We start from the raw sequence: 20,084 nt of genomic DNA on the forward strand, positions 1-20,084 counted from the left end.
CTCTCCCCCTCTCTCTCTCTCTCTGTGTGTGTGTGCTTCCAGATTACCATGTGAGTTGCTTCCCTCCACCACACTTTTATTCCATGTTGTTCTGCCTCACCTTGAGCCCTAAAAAATGGAGCCAGCCTTCTAAGAACTAAGATCTCTGAAACCGTGAGCCCTCTAATAAATTTTTTCTCCTCTACAATTGTTCTGCTTGAATCTTTTAGTCACAGTGAAGACTAAGAATTTTGACATATCAAAAATTAGGTAGTTTAGAGAGGTTACAGAGTTCATGGAAAACAAGCTTTTCAATATGAATAGGACTTGGCAAGTAGAAAGAAGGAAACATGCAAGTATCCATGAAGAAGGCATGATCATGGTATTATTATTGGAAGGCAGGTCACTGTCCCCCTGGAGCAGAAGATGTATGGTGGGAGAATGTAGGAAATTGTGGGGAGCAGTAAATGAAATGCCTTGAAAGTTGTTGGGGGTGGCGGCTGAAATGCAATAGCAAATAAGAAGCCCTGGAAAGTTTTGAATTAGAGACATGAAGTAGAACATGTGAGGAAGGAGTGTAAGGAGATGGACTGGGGAGGACAGTGCAAGCAGTGAGGTTAGGTACGGGGACTGGAAGACATGTGCTCAGGTAGTTGGAGATGGTAGAAAGACATCAAGGGGAGAGACCACAGCAGGATCTCTAAGAAGGAAAATCAGCAACCCTGGATGATTGACTAGACAGAGAAGGGGAAGGAAAGAAGTGAGGCAAGTACTACTGGCCTGTTTGCATTGATGTAAACACAGGACAGGAAGGAAGCTGGGTATGGGAAAGCTGCTTTGCAGGGAAGTCTTTTAACTTAGGAAAGCATTTTCTTGAGTTAGAGATCCACTGAAATAAGTGGAAATCACATGTCCAGAAAGATTGAAGTTTGGAGCTGGTATGAAAATAACAAGAATTCATTCAGAAAGCACTCAGTAACTTAGACATAACTGAAACTTTGGGGATAGATAATATCTCAAAATATTGTGGTGGCCTTAGAGAATTTCTATTCATGATGTACATATTTGTTGTTTCTTAGAAAATTCTGCTTCAGGAGTACACAAAGAACGTGATGGGGCTTCAGTATTAACCTTTCCTGCAAAATTCCTTATTACAAATTTGAAAGAGTTGGAAAAGTCTTTAATATTTAAATGCGTATTTGGGTATGAAACAACAAAATTCTTGTTTACTTAAAAAGAATCATACCAGATTCCAATGTAGAAGATAGGTGCTACTAAATCCACAATTATATGAGCATAGAATTTTCTATTTACTGTCTTCTATCTACATAAATAGAATATCTGGCAATTAGTTAATAACACACATTTAAGTTTATTTAAGAGAGGCAGTGTAGAGAGCATCCTAATTATAATGTATTTTACATATGAAAATAACACAAGATATCTTTACCCATTTTTAACAGCAATAGAGGAAATGGCCCCCTAATCGTTTGTTGTGTGGCTACTATAAATGACCCCATATGCAGACATTCTTCAGAAATAAGCTTTTGAATAAAGGTTGGTACAGTGCTTCTCATTTGGGCCACTGGCATGAAATATATCGCATCATTGTCTAGACATGTCTACTTAAATGAAATATATTTGTTTGCAAAGCAACAAACAAAAAGCTTCTCTCAGCATGTGCCATTTTCCCCCTTCAGACTGTAGAAAAGGGGACCCTGTTTACAGAATTTGAGGCTGGTGTAGTCTGGTCAGTCTTGGTAATCCAGAGGGAAGGTGCCGGGCACATCATTATGTTCCGTGTATTGTTTTTTAGGAGATGCCTGCGATCAGTCATCTTGCATATGGTTTGAAAAAGGCTTGTCTCGCCGGCAAGCAAACTGTTATTTAAGTACACAATCCACTCTACTACTGAAACAGTTTTGCCAAACTTATCCAAGTATTCTCACATGCTTAAAGATGGTATAAATATCATTTATTGCTAGCAGTTTTCTTCAGACTATATGGAATGTCTTCCTGCTGCCTGATCTAAGTGTCCCAGTTTACATTATGGCCTTTACTGCCTCTGTTTGATGGAGTGATCAGTAAAAATTTAATGACACTATAAAATAATAAAAATGTCATTAATTTACCACGGATCTTGGATGCAGTGGTTGTAAAGTTACATTAATAAACAGAATATTTTTTACAACAAAAAGCATTGTTACGTGGGAACGTATAAATAACACACATAAATTTAAGAGCAATTTTACTGTTAGCACACACATTATTATGGAATAGCCAATAAGTGTATAAAACATAGTATATAAAATTTTATTAAAATATACTGTGCACATCAAAAATTCAGCTTTTATCTAAGTGCAAAGAAAAGCCATTATTGTGTGCTTACTGTTTCATTGCTGTTCTTTCCCCAGATCACAATTTTACATTTGTTGCCAGTAAGAGGAAGTAGGTTTTTTTCCTAGATGAAAACAAACCTCTGGTCCTTTATTTACCCCAAATCCATTCTCTGTCTCTATTGATGCAAAAATATAATTGATCAATCTTGCCATGGTAGGGAGGGAAAAGTTGCTAATTTAATGCAAAGTTAAAAATAATGCCTAAGGAGTTGAATGGTTTGTTCAGTGACTCTGGAAATAAGGGATAATAATGCAGCAGTCTATCTGTCATCAGTGAAGCTGCCCTGTCATTGACTCTGATAATATGTGAAGATGATGGATGCTACCATCTTGTGGCTTGTAACATTTAACATTCATCAGCTCTCACTAAAGGGGGCTTTATCATTTAAATATCTTTATTTAATATGCAACGTCTACCTCATACATCATAATTTCAAAGCACTTAGAGAGCCAACAGTCCAACAACACGGCAGAGCTGACTTTAATTTTTTTCAATAACTTTTATGTTGACTGCATGTTTGTGACTGACAATGCATAAGTAAGTGTCTTATCACATTGCTGCATGTAAAATGTGCATTTCACTGTCAGTATGAAGATTGGGAATTTTCTGGGGTTGGGGGGTGCGATTAAATTAGCATTGAGGTATTTTTCTTAAGTCTCCAAAATATCTTACTCTGGAGCTATGTACATTGTGAGGACTGGTTCAAGTGTGTGGCAGAAATTTGGACTTAAGAACTTGCCACCCACTGTCTGTATTTGTTCCATGTAGGGGCATACCCATTGGCATGTAATGTCAGAAGTTTAAACTTCCTGGAACTAAAGTATCTCTCTGTTCATGTCCACATCATGTATTTACTAGGCTCGTGTTCAACCTCATTGGTAAAATTTTTGCTTAGTTCAGCTGCCCTGACCTAACTTGTAGACATCAGGCCCTCTTATCTTACAGTTATGTGGCTGGCAAATAAATATTCTGAGCTATTCTTTGAAGAAAAGAAGGAAATCTACTGGGAGACAAGGTGGAAATTTATATGAAAGGGCATGGCTTTGCTGAGTCCTCCTTTAATCTCAAACACAGTGCTTAATACTATCAAATTTAAAAATGCAACCTGCTACCCCAAACAGTTTTTATCATTGATTTATTTTCTGCCTATTTAACAAGTTTTTCATGGAATATTCTTCCTTGTCTTCTACTCTGTCAAAATATTGATATTTTATAGGGAAAGTATCTTTGCAAAAGAATTTTTTTCAATGAAGTCAGAAAAATGTATGACTTCAAAGACACTGTGAATGTGTTGTTGAATGTTCTGAATGTTTTTTGTTATGATTAAAAACAAGCTGATACTACTGAATTGTGAGTGCACTTCATTTTTATAAAAGAAAAGATATTATCATCATGTAAGCTTTGTTGTCTTAGGATTTTACAAACCATGGCATGTAATTTTCCCTCTTCTCCTTCCTTGTCAAAATATTGATATTCTTTCAGGAACTTTATTTTTTTTTCACTGAGAATATTTTCTGGTAAAATCAAAGAGAATGAATGACTAGAAAGATACTTGAAATATGCATATTGATAGGTAGCACGGTCTGTTGATTTTCAGAGAAAGTTGTTTTTTCCCCCCATAAAAATACAGTTAAAGGTTGTTCTTCCAAGAAGATTGCAGGTGTCACATCAAAACTTCTTTTGCATTTAACGTAGGGAAAGCATTCACATGCAAATATTTGAAATGTGAAACAATGTGAGAAAACAAAGGTTGAATATTTTGCTTTCCCTGGTCTACTCATCTTCACTTTAATTCTTTTTCCTTACATCATGACAAGTAAAAGTGCTACTCAAAAATAGGAATTGGCTGATTAAAAGCAGCTGTCCTTCCCCTGACAATGTGTGAAACTCCCACATGGCTTGTGGTTGCTTTTTGTTGTGTCCTGCATCTGGGTTAATTTGTTCTTGGGCAACAGTGTTTTCACACAAGAAGATATTAGGGAACTGTACTTGATTTGGTTTTTATTTTCATTCTGTCTTTTAAAAAAGTGTCATATTTTCAGAGATTTCCCCATATATTGCTATTACAACAAGTTACCATTACCCAGTTCAAGAAATTCATGGTTATAATTTTTGTTGCAGATCTTTCATGGAAATGGTGCTAGATTAAGGCAAGGTTTATGCTGTGTTTTCCTCCAACATGGATTTCAACAAATTCCATGATGAAGGGGAACTGGAAGACTTCCTGCACAATTTGACTGATGGGAATTAATTATAGAAATATAATGATATTCAAAAATAATCATATTAGAAAGCACAAATGTAGTGAGACTGTACAAATGAGGCACAGCCTCTATCAAGTAATTGTATGTTTGCTCTTTAAGAATATTTCCAAGTTTCTAAACATCTTAGAGAAGAGAACACTCAGAGTGTTTCCATCTAATGCCGAACATGCTCAGTACAGAACTAGGTCATTGAACAATAGACTGAACAGCAATCAGCACTCTACTGCTGCATAATGCATTAAGTATAACATGCAGAAACCATTCCCGGAGCTGGAAGCTGCTATTTCATGTCTGTAAATTCAAGCTGACATGACATTTAATATTGTTTCATAGTAATGAACAACAAGGTTTCATTCATTCATAAGCATAACACAAAGCCAAGTTTGAGTCTGGAGAGTAGCAAGGAGGCGAGAGGGGGAACACGTGCTGGGTTTCTGCAGACAAGAACACCATATTAATGATGGTCAATGAGCCCTTTGCTACTGATCCAGAGAGGGGCAGAGCTCTGTTCACTGTGATGCTTCGACAGACTCCTGCTCCTAGAAAACTGGTGAATGTGCAAAGCTCCTGTGGGTCTCCCTCCTGAAGGGGCAGGGTATTTAACTTACCTGGCTTCATGATTGAGTAGGTGTAATATCTTCTCAGTCCCCAGGAAGTCACAGGTGAAACTCAGGCAAAACAATAGTGTCAATGCCATCATTTAGTCTACCTGCTTTGAGAGATAGGTTTTTGAAATCCTGGTGCATAAAATTCTAATTTGTATTTCTCCAGGAACACCAATGCAAAGTATGATCTGTAAATGGGAGAATTCCTTTCCCATTAAATGTAGAAATGTGTTTTAATAGGAGCTACTCTTTCAAGCTTTTGAACATTTGTCTTAATTCTATTGCATTCCTTTCAGATTACTGGAACAAATCCAATACAGAGGAGATGTGCAGAGAAGCTCTGGCAGGTTCCCCATTTCAAGTTTCCTTTCCTTACAGGTATTATGCTTTAGACGCTGTCACTGCTCTCAGTGCCACACCAGGCTCTACCAGAATCTTCCTGAAAGATTTTTCAGAACTCAAGTGGATCAGAATTGATGTTTGCAAATCCAAGTTCTACCTGTTAAGCAAGATAGAAAAAGTGGCTGCTTTGGAAGCTAGAATAAGCCTCTGATATTCTTTCCTCTAGGAAAGAACACGCTTTGAGAATTTGGGGCCCCAGTTAACAGGAAAATCAAATGAAGATGGAAAGCTGGGCCCAGGTGTCATCGACCTTACTCGGCCAGAAGATGCGGAGGGTGAGTGGCTTTTCTGTAGCTCTTTTCTGCTGCTCTGTGTTGTTTCTAAAGGTGTTTGAGTTGGATATAGGATCTTTATGGCCTTTCTTGGGAGTCACCAGCTAGATTTCTGGCAAAGAAAAGAAATGTTGTTCTTCAGTACACATACAAAGTTGAGAACTTTGAGAAGCTGCTAGATCCCATATTACTGAACATATAGCAATCAAAGTACTTCAAGGTGTCATTTTACTGTTTTAAAACAAAAGGACCCTCTACATTCTAATGAACAATAGCCTTCTGTGCTGCATCCACCTCACCGCATTCTTGTTAAGGGGGGAAAAAAGAAGAAAAGGAAGAAATAAGAGAGGAGTTGTAGTTCTCTTTTTTAATTCCAAATCAAGTGACTCCTAGTACAGTCAAGTATAGGGGATTAAGTGATCGTTTGTGGCCAATTTGGCATAAACTTCCCTGTTGTTTAGGAAACACCTAGTCTATGTGTTGGCACTAACCATCACTGAAGTCTGCTGAAAGTCTGGTGGAAGGAGCCACCTTCCTCTCAGAGTGTTTACTTATGGCACCATTGATGCCTGTCCGCCTCTCTTCCTTTTTTGTTTGTTTGTCTTAAATGCACAAGCAGCACATCAGCAGAAATTGCTCCCCAGAGGCTGGGTACAATTTATAGGTTAGGTCAGCACTTCGGTAGTAATGTTGCCTGGTTATTTACTGTGTCATCACAGAGTTGGGACTGGTTTTCCCGTTAGCTGTTTCTTTGGCAGAATCTGTCCCACCAGTCAGGGAAGATTAATTTGTTCTCTTCAGAGTAACGCGATACTTCACCCATCTTGGTCCCTGCTAAAATCCTTTTTTAGCTTGAGGGGAAGAATCTTACCAATATCCCTTTTACTGGCAGGATTTCTTCCAGGACCCTAATCCCTTGAAAATACATGAAGACATTTCACAGCAGCATCTGAACTGGGCCTTCCCAGGCAGTTTAGAAATCCCTGGCATAAGCACTAAGGGACATTAGGAAGCACTTCAGAGAGTTTCCAGAAAGCAGGTTTTTAATATCAGCAGAAGAGGCTAATGTTTGATGATAGTCCTGAGGGCAAGGTGTTAAAATAAATTCTGATTGGGGTGTATGTGGTTGGGGGGAGGGGTTGAAGAGGAAAAGGAAAGGAAAAGGAAGGAAGGGAGAGGAAGAGAAAGAGGAAGATGAGTAGGAATTGGGGATAAAGGATTCAAAACTCGAGTTAGACTTGCTGTCCTCCTTGAAGAGTGTTTCAAGAGCACATTGACGTTTTCATAGGCCCTCAGAAGGGCAGGTGTTCCACTGGTGAGGGTTGAGGTTCCCCTGTATGGGGAGCCATGGAGTCCAGATGATGGAACTTGCATAGTTAACCATCTGACTACTGCACAGACATGGTAGCTGGCCTGAAAGTCCTCAAAGAAGTGTTTCAGGTCTGTCTCATTTGAAACTTGTTGGAAGATCATACTGTGGAGCACTTAAATCTTTGATTATATATATGAAATAAATATTTTCATCACCTTGCAGTACTTATTCTGCTCACTGGGCTATAGACTAGGAGTTATAGAACACCACCACCTTACCCTTGCTCTAACAAACTTAATCTGTCATTCACCCCTTTTCAACTGGTTTCTTAATTAACTGTATACTGGCTAAAAATATAGTCAGTTGCCTTTCTGAAATGTTGATAATCAAGTTGATATTTTGCGTGCCATTATTAATAATCACAAAGTTATTAACCATTATAAGGGGAAAATTTAAAACTGAATTGTAGAGAAACATATTTTATAAAAATATCTTTGGAAATTCTATTCAGCACCCAGATTGTCTAGATTCAAACTGAATTTTCTACTTACTTTTTTAAAGCAAACATTTTTCAAGCACTTACATGCCAGATAATGTTTTTAATACACATTTTCTTATTTAATTTTTGTACACTCCATAAAGAAGGCATTATTATCTTTTTTCCATTTTAAAGATGAGAAAATTGAGACTGAGAGTAATTAAGTAACTTGGTATGGTCACATAGCTAGTAAGAGTAGAACTGAGATTTGATGCCAGGCTCAAATTTCAACCTGCCATACTGCACCCCTGTATGTGTACCATGTGTACTGATAAATATGCAGTGCTTCGTTTTTCTGAACAAACTCCTTGTGACCTTCCTCAGTATGTCCCATTTCCTCTCCCTAAATATAGCAGGTCATGCTGTATGGCAGCTCTCATGTTACTCCGTCACACACAGCAGCAAGGCCTGCTGAGTGTAACAGTAGAAGGGCTGTAGTGGCCCAGGAGCTTAAGAAGCGTGTGAAAACCTCCCTTCAGAAGCTTGCCCAGAGTTGCCATTGAGACCTCATGTGCTTTTGGGGGACTATGAGTTCATGAATGGAGTCAAGTTACCTGTTCTAATACGGACAGAAGTGCGGTGCCTTTGTGAGGGCTGCTGGGAGGGGGAGCAGCCTTCTGCTGACTTCAGCCTATTTCCTGGCATCTGTTCAAGTGTGAGCTGTTTTCAAAGCCTGCTGGAGTTGCAGTTCTTACTAAAGTCAGAGTAGCTAACAGGTACACATAATGCTTTCTCTACTTTGTTCCTTCCTTTTCCCCTTAGTCAGAAGATTTAAAAGGAACTGAAGAATCAGAATAAGGAAAAAATGTTTTGCTCCTTCACAAGTCCGTGGTCCAGCAATGCAACCAACCAACACTTGAGTGCCTCTAGTGTGGTGGTCCTTGAACTAGACCCTGGGTAAACCATGGCAAGCAAAACAGCTATGTCCCTGATCTCTTGGTCTCATGGACTAGTGAGGAAAGACAAAAAGTTAAAAGAGAAAGATGTACATACATATAACATTATTATCACTGAGAAAAATTACCAAGAAGAGCAGGACTTCATTGTACTCTACAGAGAATTCAGAGTAAAAGCTCCTTAGGGAAGCTGAGGTGGCAGGTGAGTTCTGTGCCTTTAGCTCAGGAGGTCCTCTCCCTTGGTCCATGCATGATGCAAGCTCCCTCCAGCTTTGGAACAGTGTAAGGGGTTATGCCCTGCCTCCACCCCTCCCGTCAGGCTTCTGAAGTGACTAAATTAAGTCAGTCCAGAAAATGAGCCCCTGTTTGAGCCAGGCTTCCCAGGAAGACGTCTGCCAGCCGTGAAAATGACAATATCACTTAGTAAGCAATTTGTAGACCTGCTTCATAGCCCTGGGCATGGAGGCAGTGAAGAAAAGGTCACCAAAGGAGGCAGCTGTGCATGTGTATTAACCACTCATCAAAATCGAATGACAAAACCATAAGCAAGGAAAACAGAAATTAAAAATATAAAAGGCAAATGCCTTCAAAATTTTATTTTTAAAGTCCAGCTGTTATTTGGCTTGAATGTGACAAGACAGCATTTCTTGTTCACCATGATATTTATAAAGCCTCAAACTCATTGGTGCTGAAGACTTAGGAAACATGTTTAAGGTCTTGTTGTACTTTGAAGTGGTTGAAGGCTTAACATGTATTGAGTACACACAATCTGTTTTCTTCCACATAGGACACAGGAAGGAGGAGAGGACTTGATTAGTTGAGTCTGTCACCGTATATTAAGAATGATGAATAGCTGTTAAACTTCTTGTGGACTTTCTGTGTGGCATTTCCCCTCTCCTTGTTCTGCTTAGGCAAGAGTGCAATTCTTATCCCAACCCTCCTAATTTCAAAGTTGCACAGTATAGTAGGAAGGGTTCTGGCCTGGTTATTAGGAGATCTGGATTTAAGTTCCCTTGCTAAATGACTGAAAACAAATGAGTAATGCCTCAGGACTTAAGTTCTTTATCTCTTTTAAGATTCATGTTGGATTTGATTATCTCTAAGGTCCCTTCCAAATCCATGATTGCTGTTAGAATCTCCACAAAACACTGGGTGTATTTCTTCTATGAAAGATGATCTATCCACAGTAGGTTCCTTTTGATTTTTGCAAAAAAATAAGAGAGCAATATCTTAAAGAATATATTTGTGCTACTTGCTGAATTGAGTTTTCATGTTTGTTGAGCTTTACTATTTATTAATCAGAACTCCTTTCCAGTAATATCTCCCAATTATCTTTCAGAGTTGGGTCCTCCTCCTCTCTCACTTTCCTTCCCTTCCCCAGCAACAGTAGTTGTGATTTGGCTTTTTAAAATATATCCTTTCCATCTTTTCTCTGTCACCCTTCTACTGAGGGTTTCTCTCTTAAACTGAGGGTTTCATATGGTTTTGTTGTATGGTTTGGGTAAGAAAACATTCTTCTAAAATCTTTTAAAATTTTCATATTCAACTATTGTGTCCCAGCCTCAAAGGGAGACAGTACCTCATTTTGATGTGGGGAGTAGTGAAATATAAACCTTTATTTAAGGATGAGCTCTGTATCTCTGGCTAACTTTGGATCCTGAATTAGAATGGGCTGCAACTTACTAAACTCCACATTTAAAAGCTTACATTGATTTGAACAGAAATGGATATGTGCAGCATGAACGTTCCTGTTTAGGACTGTTGTTCTCAGGTTTGTTTAGAAGTCTTTTATAGATTTACTGAATTTATGAATTAGATCCCAGCCAAGAGGGTATTACCCTTCTGAAAACTTCTTCTTACACTTCTTTTTCTTCCCCACTCTTCTTCTGGGAATCTATGATTGCTTCTAAGTTCCATATCTCAGGATAGTTTTATTATTGTCAGTTTAAGCTTTCTGTTTATGGACAAAGAGCAGAGACTGCTATGTTTTCCTCTTTTTTCTTCAAAATGCACCACTTAATACACATGTCCTGTCTTGAAAATCCTGCTTCTCCTTTGATCCACACTCTTGGAAATCTTTGACGCTTTTCTCATTTCTCTTCCCCTCCCTGGGTTTTTACTCCTGATGGAAAAGGAAGATTGATTCCATGATTCATGATTCATTCAAGGCTGCAGAGGCAAACTGTAGCCTGATCTGAGTGGGATTTAAACTCTATAACTGCTTGTACTTTGGAATGTGAAGGTCATTAGGTCAAGCCCACCGGAATACAGTGCTTCACATTGCAACACTTAGATTCTCCAATTTGGAATAAAGAAGAGAGGTCATGAAATGTGCAATTTCAGCCAAGAAATCCCTTCTCATATCCGTGACAAGTGGTCACTTCACTTCTGTTCAAATGCCTCCAATAGTCTAATGACAGCAAACTGACTTTGTCTAGGGATGCTTTCTCTAATTCTTTTAGGTCTCTGTAAGCCAAATGTATGGTCAAATTTGTCTCTTATTTCCTTGTAACATCTACCCATTGGTTCTAATCTGACTTCTGGTCTCTGACAGACTAAAACTTATCATTTCTCCACATGACATCCTTTGCCCTTCAGATATTTGCTCAAGAACTAGAAGACTTGAATTCTAGTTGTTCCAACCTAGTCATTTTCTCATCTATGGGTGAGGAAGTTGATATAGATGTTTCCTAGTTGATCATTTTTTTAAACTCTAATTTTACTGTCATATAATTGAACTCATTTACCTTGAAGTCAACTACAATGTAGCAAGTATCAATTAGGGACCTTGTATAATTTTCTAAAAAAAGTGCAGTTATTGTAGAAATGTACCAGAGATGACATGCTCTGTTCAAGAAGGTATAGGACTACTAGGGTATGTATCAGGAATAAAAGATGAGGAATTTTGTGTATAAAAAGAAAAGAGCCCAGTATATCAAGGGAACATTAGCCAGAGCTATGCAATAGGGATATGGATCCAGCCTCCCCTATCTGCCTACCATCATGTTTCTTTGTTAAGGTCCCTGTCCCAGAATCAGGGACACAAATAGGCAAAGGAGTCTCTGCAGAACCAGCAGATTGAGATTGAGGCCAGAATGGGTAGTGAGGGAGGCCCAAGACATGGTGAAGATGAGTAACAGTCACATAGGCTAGGAGATAAGCAGAGTTCACGAAGCCCTTGGCTCTGGACTAACTCTGTTGTATGAGTATCACAAAAATGTATTTTACTGTGGATATAAACAGTTTTAGAGGATCCTGTGCACCAGTTTATATCAGCACTATATATAAAGTGCAGCGCTCTTAAACAAGCAAATAAACTTCTCTTAAAGAAATATATTTGCTGTGTCTTAAAAGCTCCCAAATAACTTTTAATGTTGGTAGAAAACAATTTCCATTGAACTCTCCAAGTGATGGATAGTCCTGATGGGGCAAGAGAGTGAAATGTCAAGATTCTTGTATAACTCCATCCCCTAATACTCCATAAAGGGAACTCAACCTGCTCTCCTAGTTATTTCAGCATGAAAGCCCAATCAAAGACCCAGTGTCCCTTTAGAGAGGAACCCAGCCCTGCCCAGTAGCTGGTTTCTCAGTGAGTTGCATTTTCTAAAGAGGTGTCAATGACTGTGTATGTAATTCAAAAAATGATCTACATTTCTGATGAAGTATTTGTGCCCTGAGGGGAAAGTGCCCTCCTGTGCCATTACTGAATCACACAGAAGAGATTCCCAACCCTACAGCAACTGAGTGACAAAGATTAATACCATCCACCATGGAAATTAGACTCTTAAGAACAGCTAGCATATGTTCCCAGTTGGACTACAAAATTAGTCTTTGCTTCCTCAGCAGTATGTATGTCTGTTTCACATAAATCAACACATTAGAATAAACCTCTGGTTGATAGAAGTCTATCTACCATGTTTCAACTGATGCTTGGATTATGAACTTTGTTTAGGTCCCTGTCCCAGAATCCTTCTCTCCTGGCAGAAAGAGCCACTTGGCTTTCCACATGCAGTCTGTCGAATTCAGCCTAACCTGAAACTGGTGAGATTTGAAAAGCATTAGTCCAATTTTGAATGCTCTTTAAATTCTCTCTGCTTAGGTCAAGACTGGATTTAAGACCAAGCTTTTCCTACTTGGCTCTTTCCTTTTCTTCAAGTTCTGAAAATTAATGTGTTACAAATAGTCAATATCTCTGCAGCCCTCCCTTATATTCTGTTACTGTCTCCCTATTATTTGTTCTTTAACCAAGACATTCTTATGTTTGACTCTCTTCTTCTAGATTGCTAGTCTCTTTTTATTCTGCTTATCTAGCCCAGTTTGCTTTCACCTACTATCGGTTGTCTGTTTTTAAATTTTTAGAGGTAGTTCTCTGTGAATGAAATCTCCAGTGCCTGTTCTTTCCAACTAGAATCTGTCTGTACTCAGGGCCTTGCAATCTTGAGTTTTATCCATGTGTTCAACCAAGATAGAACTTGATGATTATTTCTCATAAACACAGTACCTTTATGGGCATGGGGGAAAAAAAGATTTTAAAAAATCAGACTATATTTTATTTTCCAAGAGCTAGTAACATAGTTTGAATTGTACTGTTAGTACACATAGGAAGCAAAGCAACATGTTCATGCACATCTTTAGAAAAACAGAAAAGAAAGGCTTTTTGGAGGAAGAAGCTGCAGTGCTTTGTGGCCAGCAGCAATTCTAGAAGCCATTGATAGAAGTAGGACTGGAAATAAGCTTAGAATTAGATAAGCAAAGAGCAGGGGAAGAGCATTTAGTTGAGGGAAAAATCCAGACAGACACAGAGACAATGAAGCACACAGGAAACTCCAGGAGAGAGGTATCTTGTTTCTCATCTTTGTGTTCTCCACCAAGTCCAACACAAAGCCTCTCAATAAATATTTGCTGAGTTGAATATGTTCTAAAGATAGCTGGGTTCCATGTTGCAGAGGGCCTTGAGTGCCAGTCTGAGGAATTTAAACTTTGCCACCAAATAGTCATTAACCTTTAGTTATTAAAGATTGACCTAGATTCCAGAGGTTAATAATAATGAAAAAGCAGCAGTTAGCTTGGTCTTGGAGCTCTATTAGTCTCTATATTCCTCTGTTCTCTTTATAACTTCTTTGTAGAGGGAATGCTCAGCTGGATGTCTTTCCATGTTATAGCTTGAGAAAGCTGAGCAGGTGTTAGGTGGATTTTCATTCAAAATTAAAAGTCACTCCTTTCCTCCTGGATATATTACACACATAAGGATAATTTCCACTTTATCTGCTGTGGCTGATCAATACTTTGCAGATCAGTCTAGTACCTGTGCCTGTCACTTGTGAGTGATTTTTTTCAAAATTCCTTTTGTTCAGTGGATACTTACCTTAGATATGGTTCCCTGAGGTAGGTCATGGAGTCAGATTGAAGAGACTGTATAAGAATACATCAACACACTTAACACCAAAACCTCAAATAACCCAATCAATAAGTGGGCTAAGGAACTGAACAGACACCTCATAGAAGAAGATATACAATCAATCAACAAATATATGAAAAAAGTGTTCAACATCTCTAGTAATTAGAGAAATGAAAATCAAATCTACTCAAGATTTCATCTCACTCCAATCAGAATGGCAATTATCAAAAATACAAGCAATAATAAATGCTGATGAGACTATGGGGGGAAAAAGTACCCTCATACATTGCTGGTGGGAATGCAAATTGGTACAACCATTATGGAAAACAGTGTGGAGATTCCTCAGAAAACTTGGAATAGAACCACCATTTGACCCAGTTATCCCATTCCTTGGTTTATACCCAAAAGACTTAAAATCAACACACTACAGTGACACAGCCACATAGATGTTTATAGCAGCTCAATTCACAATAGCTAAACTGTGGAACCAACCTAGATGCCCTTTAGCAGATGACTGGATAAAGAAAATGTGGTATATATATGATGGAATTTTACTCAGCTTTAAAGAAGAATGAAATTCTGGCATTTGCTGGTAAATGAATGGAGTTAGAGAATATCATGCTAAGTGAAATAAGCCAAACCCGAAAAAACAAAGGTTGAATGTTTTCTCTGATATGTGGAAGCTTATTTCCAGTAAGGGGTGGGAGGATAGGGAAGAATAGAGTTACTTTACATTAGGTAAAGGGGAGTGAAGGGAGGGGAAGGGGTATGGGGGAAGGAATGAAGTAGAGTGAAACAGACATTATTACCTCATGTACATGTGTCACTGCGTGACTGATGTGATCCTGCAATATGTATAATCAGAAAAATGAGAGATTACACTCCATTTATGTATGATCTATCAAAATGTATAAATGCATTCTACTGTCATGTACAACTAATTAGAACAAATAAAATAAAATAAATTTTAAAAGAATACATCAACATTTGCATTACACTGCAAACTGTTACATTTAGGAATAGGCCATAAAAAGTAACTCTGAACTAAAACTTAATATCCCAAATCTCAGCTCTGGAGAGAATATTCAGAAGTAATATATTAAGCCATTGAAAATTTATACTAACTGCATATGGTTGTGCATGCCTGTTATCCCAGGAGCTCAGGAAGCTGAGGCAGTAGGATTGCAAATTCAAAGACAGCCTCTGCAACTTAGTGAGGGCCTAAGCAACTTTGTGAGACCCTGTCTCAAAATGAAAAATAAAAAAGGCTTGGGATGTGGCTCAGTGGTTAAGTGCCCCTGTGTTTAATCACTGTCCCTCTCCACAAAATACTAAAAATACAAATTAAAGCTTACTCGTGTATATGTGTGTGTGTTTATAATTTTCAAGGAAGAAATTACTTCATGTTGCTTCAGGACCAGCTCAATATTCTGATAAAAGGTCAGTCCTACATGAAGATGAAAGACAATAGGATAGTAGCTACCCAACGCTGCAGTTACAGAGCTCTTAGTAGGGAGGAAAGGAAAGCGACTTTAAAGTGCCTTGAAACTTCCTTGCCCTGAATTTATTAGAACTTCATGGTCAATAATCCTAATCCTTTGTCATTCCAATGAGTCATTTAAAAAAAAAAAAACTGATCTGTAAATTCATAAGATAATGGTCTCTTCCTTTCTTCTGGCTCTGGCTAAGCACCCAGGTCTGGTTACTGTTCCTGCATAAGGAACCGGGGAGATGTGAGATGGTCTTTCTTGTTTGGGCCTTATGCATTCTCATTACATTTTAGTCTTTTTTTAAAATATATTTTTAGCTTTGGGGGCAGAAAAGAGGCTCCATTAAGGGATAAGTTGTACCCTACAGCTAACTTGTGGATTTTTAAAACAGCATATGAAGTGTGAGAAACATCACCCAGATGTGAGGGAAATCTAGGAAGGGGACAAATATCACTTAATCACCTGCTATGCTCTTAGTACTCTACTAAACGTTCTACTAGTTCTGTTGCCATTACTACTGCTACCATTTTTAAAGGGGACTGCTGTTTGGTGTGTGGGTACTGGGTTCTAGTCACTATGTTAGAAATTTACATGTATTCCCATTTGTTCTTCAGGGTGCTGTTGCAAAATAAAAATTATTAGCACTTTTTCATAGGGAGAAGAAACTACAGTTTACAGAAATAATTTACCCAAAGTTACTTAACCAGGAAAGATCAAATCTATAATTCAAACTCAGATTTGTCTGAGTGCATAACAGCCGAACCACACTGCTTCCCACTTTTCTCCAAAAAGAGCTAGCTGCCTGAACTGTTCACCTTTGTTGGAGTAGCTTTTTCCTATGGGTTTCATTAAAAAGCAGAAGAGTTTAATTAGAAATAGAAACTTGAGAAACTTAAAATCTTTCAAACCACACAAATATTGGCACCTTTCAATATTTTCACCAATTCACAGGATGGAGAACTTTTGGTGCCCCATATGATTGAATTGATTGCCCCGAAGCCCTGAGCCATCTCCTTTTAATACAATTTTCATATCCATAACTTTAAAAATTAGCTTTTACTGGACCTATAAACTGCATCTCCCAATCTAATAAAAGACAGATTCCTTGGAACAAATGAAATGAGGAGGAGAGGCTGCTTAAATTAATTGCTAGAAGTTTTAAAGCTATGTCTGGATGCCATTGAAACAATCTGGCTGACAGTTTTAGAAATTTTTGTTGATGGTAAATGTGCAATCTTGGTGCTAGTTAAATGTGAGTTGCCAGCATGATTTTGCCTTATACTAATGTAAGACTCAGGAAGAGTTTGATCTTCCTAAACCTCATATTTTCTTCATGTGAAATGAGAAGTGTGGACCAGGTGATCTTTAAACTCCTTCTCATGTTAAAATTCTCTCATTCTATGAGCATGTTTTACCCATTTTCTGCTATTCAAGGAAGGTCCCTTTCTATGCTTGTTTGAATGTGCGTGCATCAATTGTACATTTTGATACATGTGCCGAATCATTAAAACAGCTTTCAGATTTACTATTCCCAAAAAGCTCACACTTGTCTTACCATCCTACCAAGATTTTCCTGAAAGTGGGGAGGCTTGTTTCTCAGAATTCTGCTGGTGGCAAGACAGTAAAGGAAGTAAAATGAGAACGAATAATCTCTGAGTCTCAAACAACTATGGATACATTTTCCCATCAAAGGTATCCTTGCAAGACACTTAACAGAATATAAGAAAGAAAGTGAGACTTCATTTAAAATCTGATTTCAGAAATTCCCAGGAGCTGATGGAACATGCAGACTTCTGAGTCTGAAATTCTCACTGTTGATGATGTCTGCTGTTCTCTGCTGTCCCAATAAGCATTTCAGTATTTACCTTATGCCAGCCTATGTACTACACCCTGGGGATGCAGTTGGAATGACCCTTTTGGGGTGAGCTGTTTAATGAAGAATGTGGGCCCATAAAACTGGTAACTTGGATAAACATGATAAAAAATTAAGATAGAGGTAAGCACAGGGTGAATCTGTGGAGGCTAGAATTCTTGGTCTAACCTGGCAACCATGAAAAACATCCATGGATTACATAAAAATAGATAATCCCTAAAGTGCTCAAGATGGACAGTCAGTTCTAGGAAAAGCTTGGATTCTTAGCATCAAAACACAGTGTGTAGAGAACTAGTGTTGTTAAACAAAATAGAACAACCAGAGATGGTATTGGAGCCATAATGGGTAGGGACCAGATCATGTTGGGAATTAGGGAGCCACTGAAGAATTTAAATATAGGAATCTCCTGGTCAGAATTGCATTTGTGATGGCTGAAACTAGGGGGAGGTATTTAAATGCAGGCTAAAGAATTCAAAATTGGAAGTAAGAATAGCAGCCACAAGGTTAGTTTTTATGATTCTCCGACAGAGACAGCGAGGGCTAAGGCAATCAGTAAGTGTAGAAATGGAGAATGGATTTAGTGGTATATTTGTTAACTAGCTCTGAGATTTGCTTCACCTTGGTTTGTGCTTCTTCATGTAGAGTCAATGGTAAGAACTAGGGTTGGATGAAGACAGAAGCTGCAGAGCCACATGAATTATTTAGTCTACCAGCTTTTCACCAGCCTCTGTATTCTCCAAGGGCATCTTCTTGAACCTGAGCCTGGTTCTCCTGAAATCTTAGAAAGTCAGAACCTGTTATTGTCTTATTTCATCCCCAGTGGTCCCTGGTTCAAGCTTAAATGCTACTTTTTTGCCTGGACTCAACAGCTTGTGAGCCCTCCTCCTGTGCATACATACGGTAGACAGATAACAAGTGGAATAGTTGATGCTCTGTGCTACTTTCAGGTCATTAAAGTAAAGAAGCACATAAGTTGTCCCAGCTGCCCTGGGATTCTATAGTTGAAACAAGATAAAGGACTCTGTTTAGCTATCTGTGTAAAGCAAATATAACTTGAGAATTAAAAAGAAAAAAAAAAGTAAACACAGGCACTGAAACTTAAAGCAGGAGACTCTTGAAAACACAGACTGGCATATCACTGGTTAGAATTTCCTTCATTTTGCAAAGCCACGAGCCACATGCATCAGCTCACCACAAAGTCATTAAGCCTTTTTAAGCTCAGATGAAAAACATTAACAAATACCACAAAAGACTTCAGTATAGCCCCTTTGTTCATTCACATATGGCACTTTATAACTCCTGCGCCACTCTGCTCGTGTGTTTGTTTAAGCTGCCTCCATCAGGCTGGTCCTGAAAGAACAAAAGACATCTTGAGCAATCCTAAGCAGGAAATGGGCTAATCTAAACATGGTTTGTGACACTTTAAGTAGAATAGAAAGCGGAGGGATTGATTAGTCATTAATGTCCAATTGGCTCCATATGGATGTTGCAATAATAAAGCCTTTTTCGGAGTAGTAGCAGAGTTATTGAATTAGAGGTTTATGTTTCCTCAGAGCTGACCTTAGGGAATTCCCTTTTGGTTCTTCTTGTTGATCTTTTAAAGAGAATGGAGTTTCTAATAGAAAAAAAAAAAAAAAAAATGGAATCCTTATCCAAAATAACACTTGCTCATAATCCTGTAACCAAGAAATGCATTAATTTAGCATCATTTTAATCCCTGCTATAATTTCAGTCCTTACTGCTTTCTTTACATGCCTTTGCGTCTTTGGTGGGGCAGTATTTCAGAGACCAATTAGATAGTGGCATGAACTTCATAACTGGTAATGGGCTCCTCTAATATGCTTAGCTGTGCAGGGAAGTGGCATCCTTAAAGGGGGAAAGTTACATTCCAGACAAGAAATAGTGGACTTTGAAATTCAGTTCTTTCACAGCACTGAATAGTGACTGGTGTAGCATTGGGGCAGAGGAAGTGTACTCCGCTAAAAGCAAAAAGACCTAAGTTCCAGATCTGACTGTGCTCCTTATTAGTATACCAGGAACTGGTTACTTTAGGGGGACATGACATAATGACTCTGAGCCTTGGTTTCCTTACCTGTAAAGTGGGTCAAATGATATCTACCTTCCTCCTCATTTCAAAGGATTATAAAGAGGTTCAAAATAATGAATTTAGTGAAAGAGCTTTGCAAATATTATCTTATGTAGAATTATTTAGCACACCTGGTGTTCCTATCCTAGAAACTAACCTCTGGCCTACTATATCATAAATAGCTTTGAAGAATTTCTTTGGCATTCTGATTAATGAAATGTCTATTAACAAAATGTCCAATGACTTTTTTTCTTTATGTGTATACTAGATGTCACAATCTGTCTTTTTAGTTTATGCAGTGACTTTCTTGTTGTACACAAGTTCAACGGTTGAAGTAAAGACTTAAAAGAACCTTTGGATGAAAACAGGATAATGAAAATTTACCTATGATCTTTCCCCTCATTGGACAAATGAAGAAATAACATTTTAGTCAAAGCATTACAGTAATTCCTCTTTTGTTCCTTTCTGAAACATCTGTTCTTATTTTTTCATCAGTCTCTAACAAAGAAGAATTAAGCATTCATATTTTGCATTTGCCTTCCTCAAGTCATTCCACCTATCACTCTTTG

General features: G+C 38.2%; 1 protein-coding gene across 47 annotated transcripts in view; it reads left to right on the forward strand.

Annotated features, from left to right (window-relative positions):
• Positions 1-20,084, forward strand: part of SOX6 (SRY-box transcription factor 6) — a 551,842-nt gene that overhangs the window by 500,908 nt on the left and 30,850 nt on the right. For all 47 annotated transcript variants that reach the window (XM_079103752.1, XM_079103737.1, XM_079103729.1 and 44 more), the window contains one exon: positions 5,817-5,925. In XM_079103752.1, coding sequence (XP_078959878.1) covers positions 5,817-5,925 — 109 coding nt within the window. The remainder of the gene's footprint in view (positions 1-5,816; positions 5,926-20,084) is intronic.

Source organism: Sciurus vulgaris (genome assembly GCF_902686455.1).
Source record: "Sciurus vulgaris genome assembly, chromosome: 11".
In the NCBI taxonomy this organism is placed as follows: domain Eukaryota; kingdom Metazoa; phylum Chordata; class Mammalia; order Rodentia; family Sciuridae; genus Sciurus; species Sciurus vulgaris.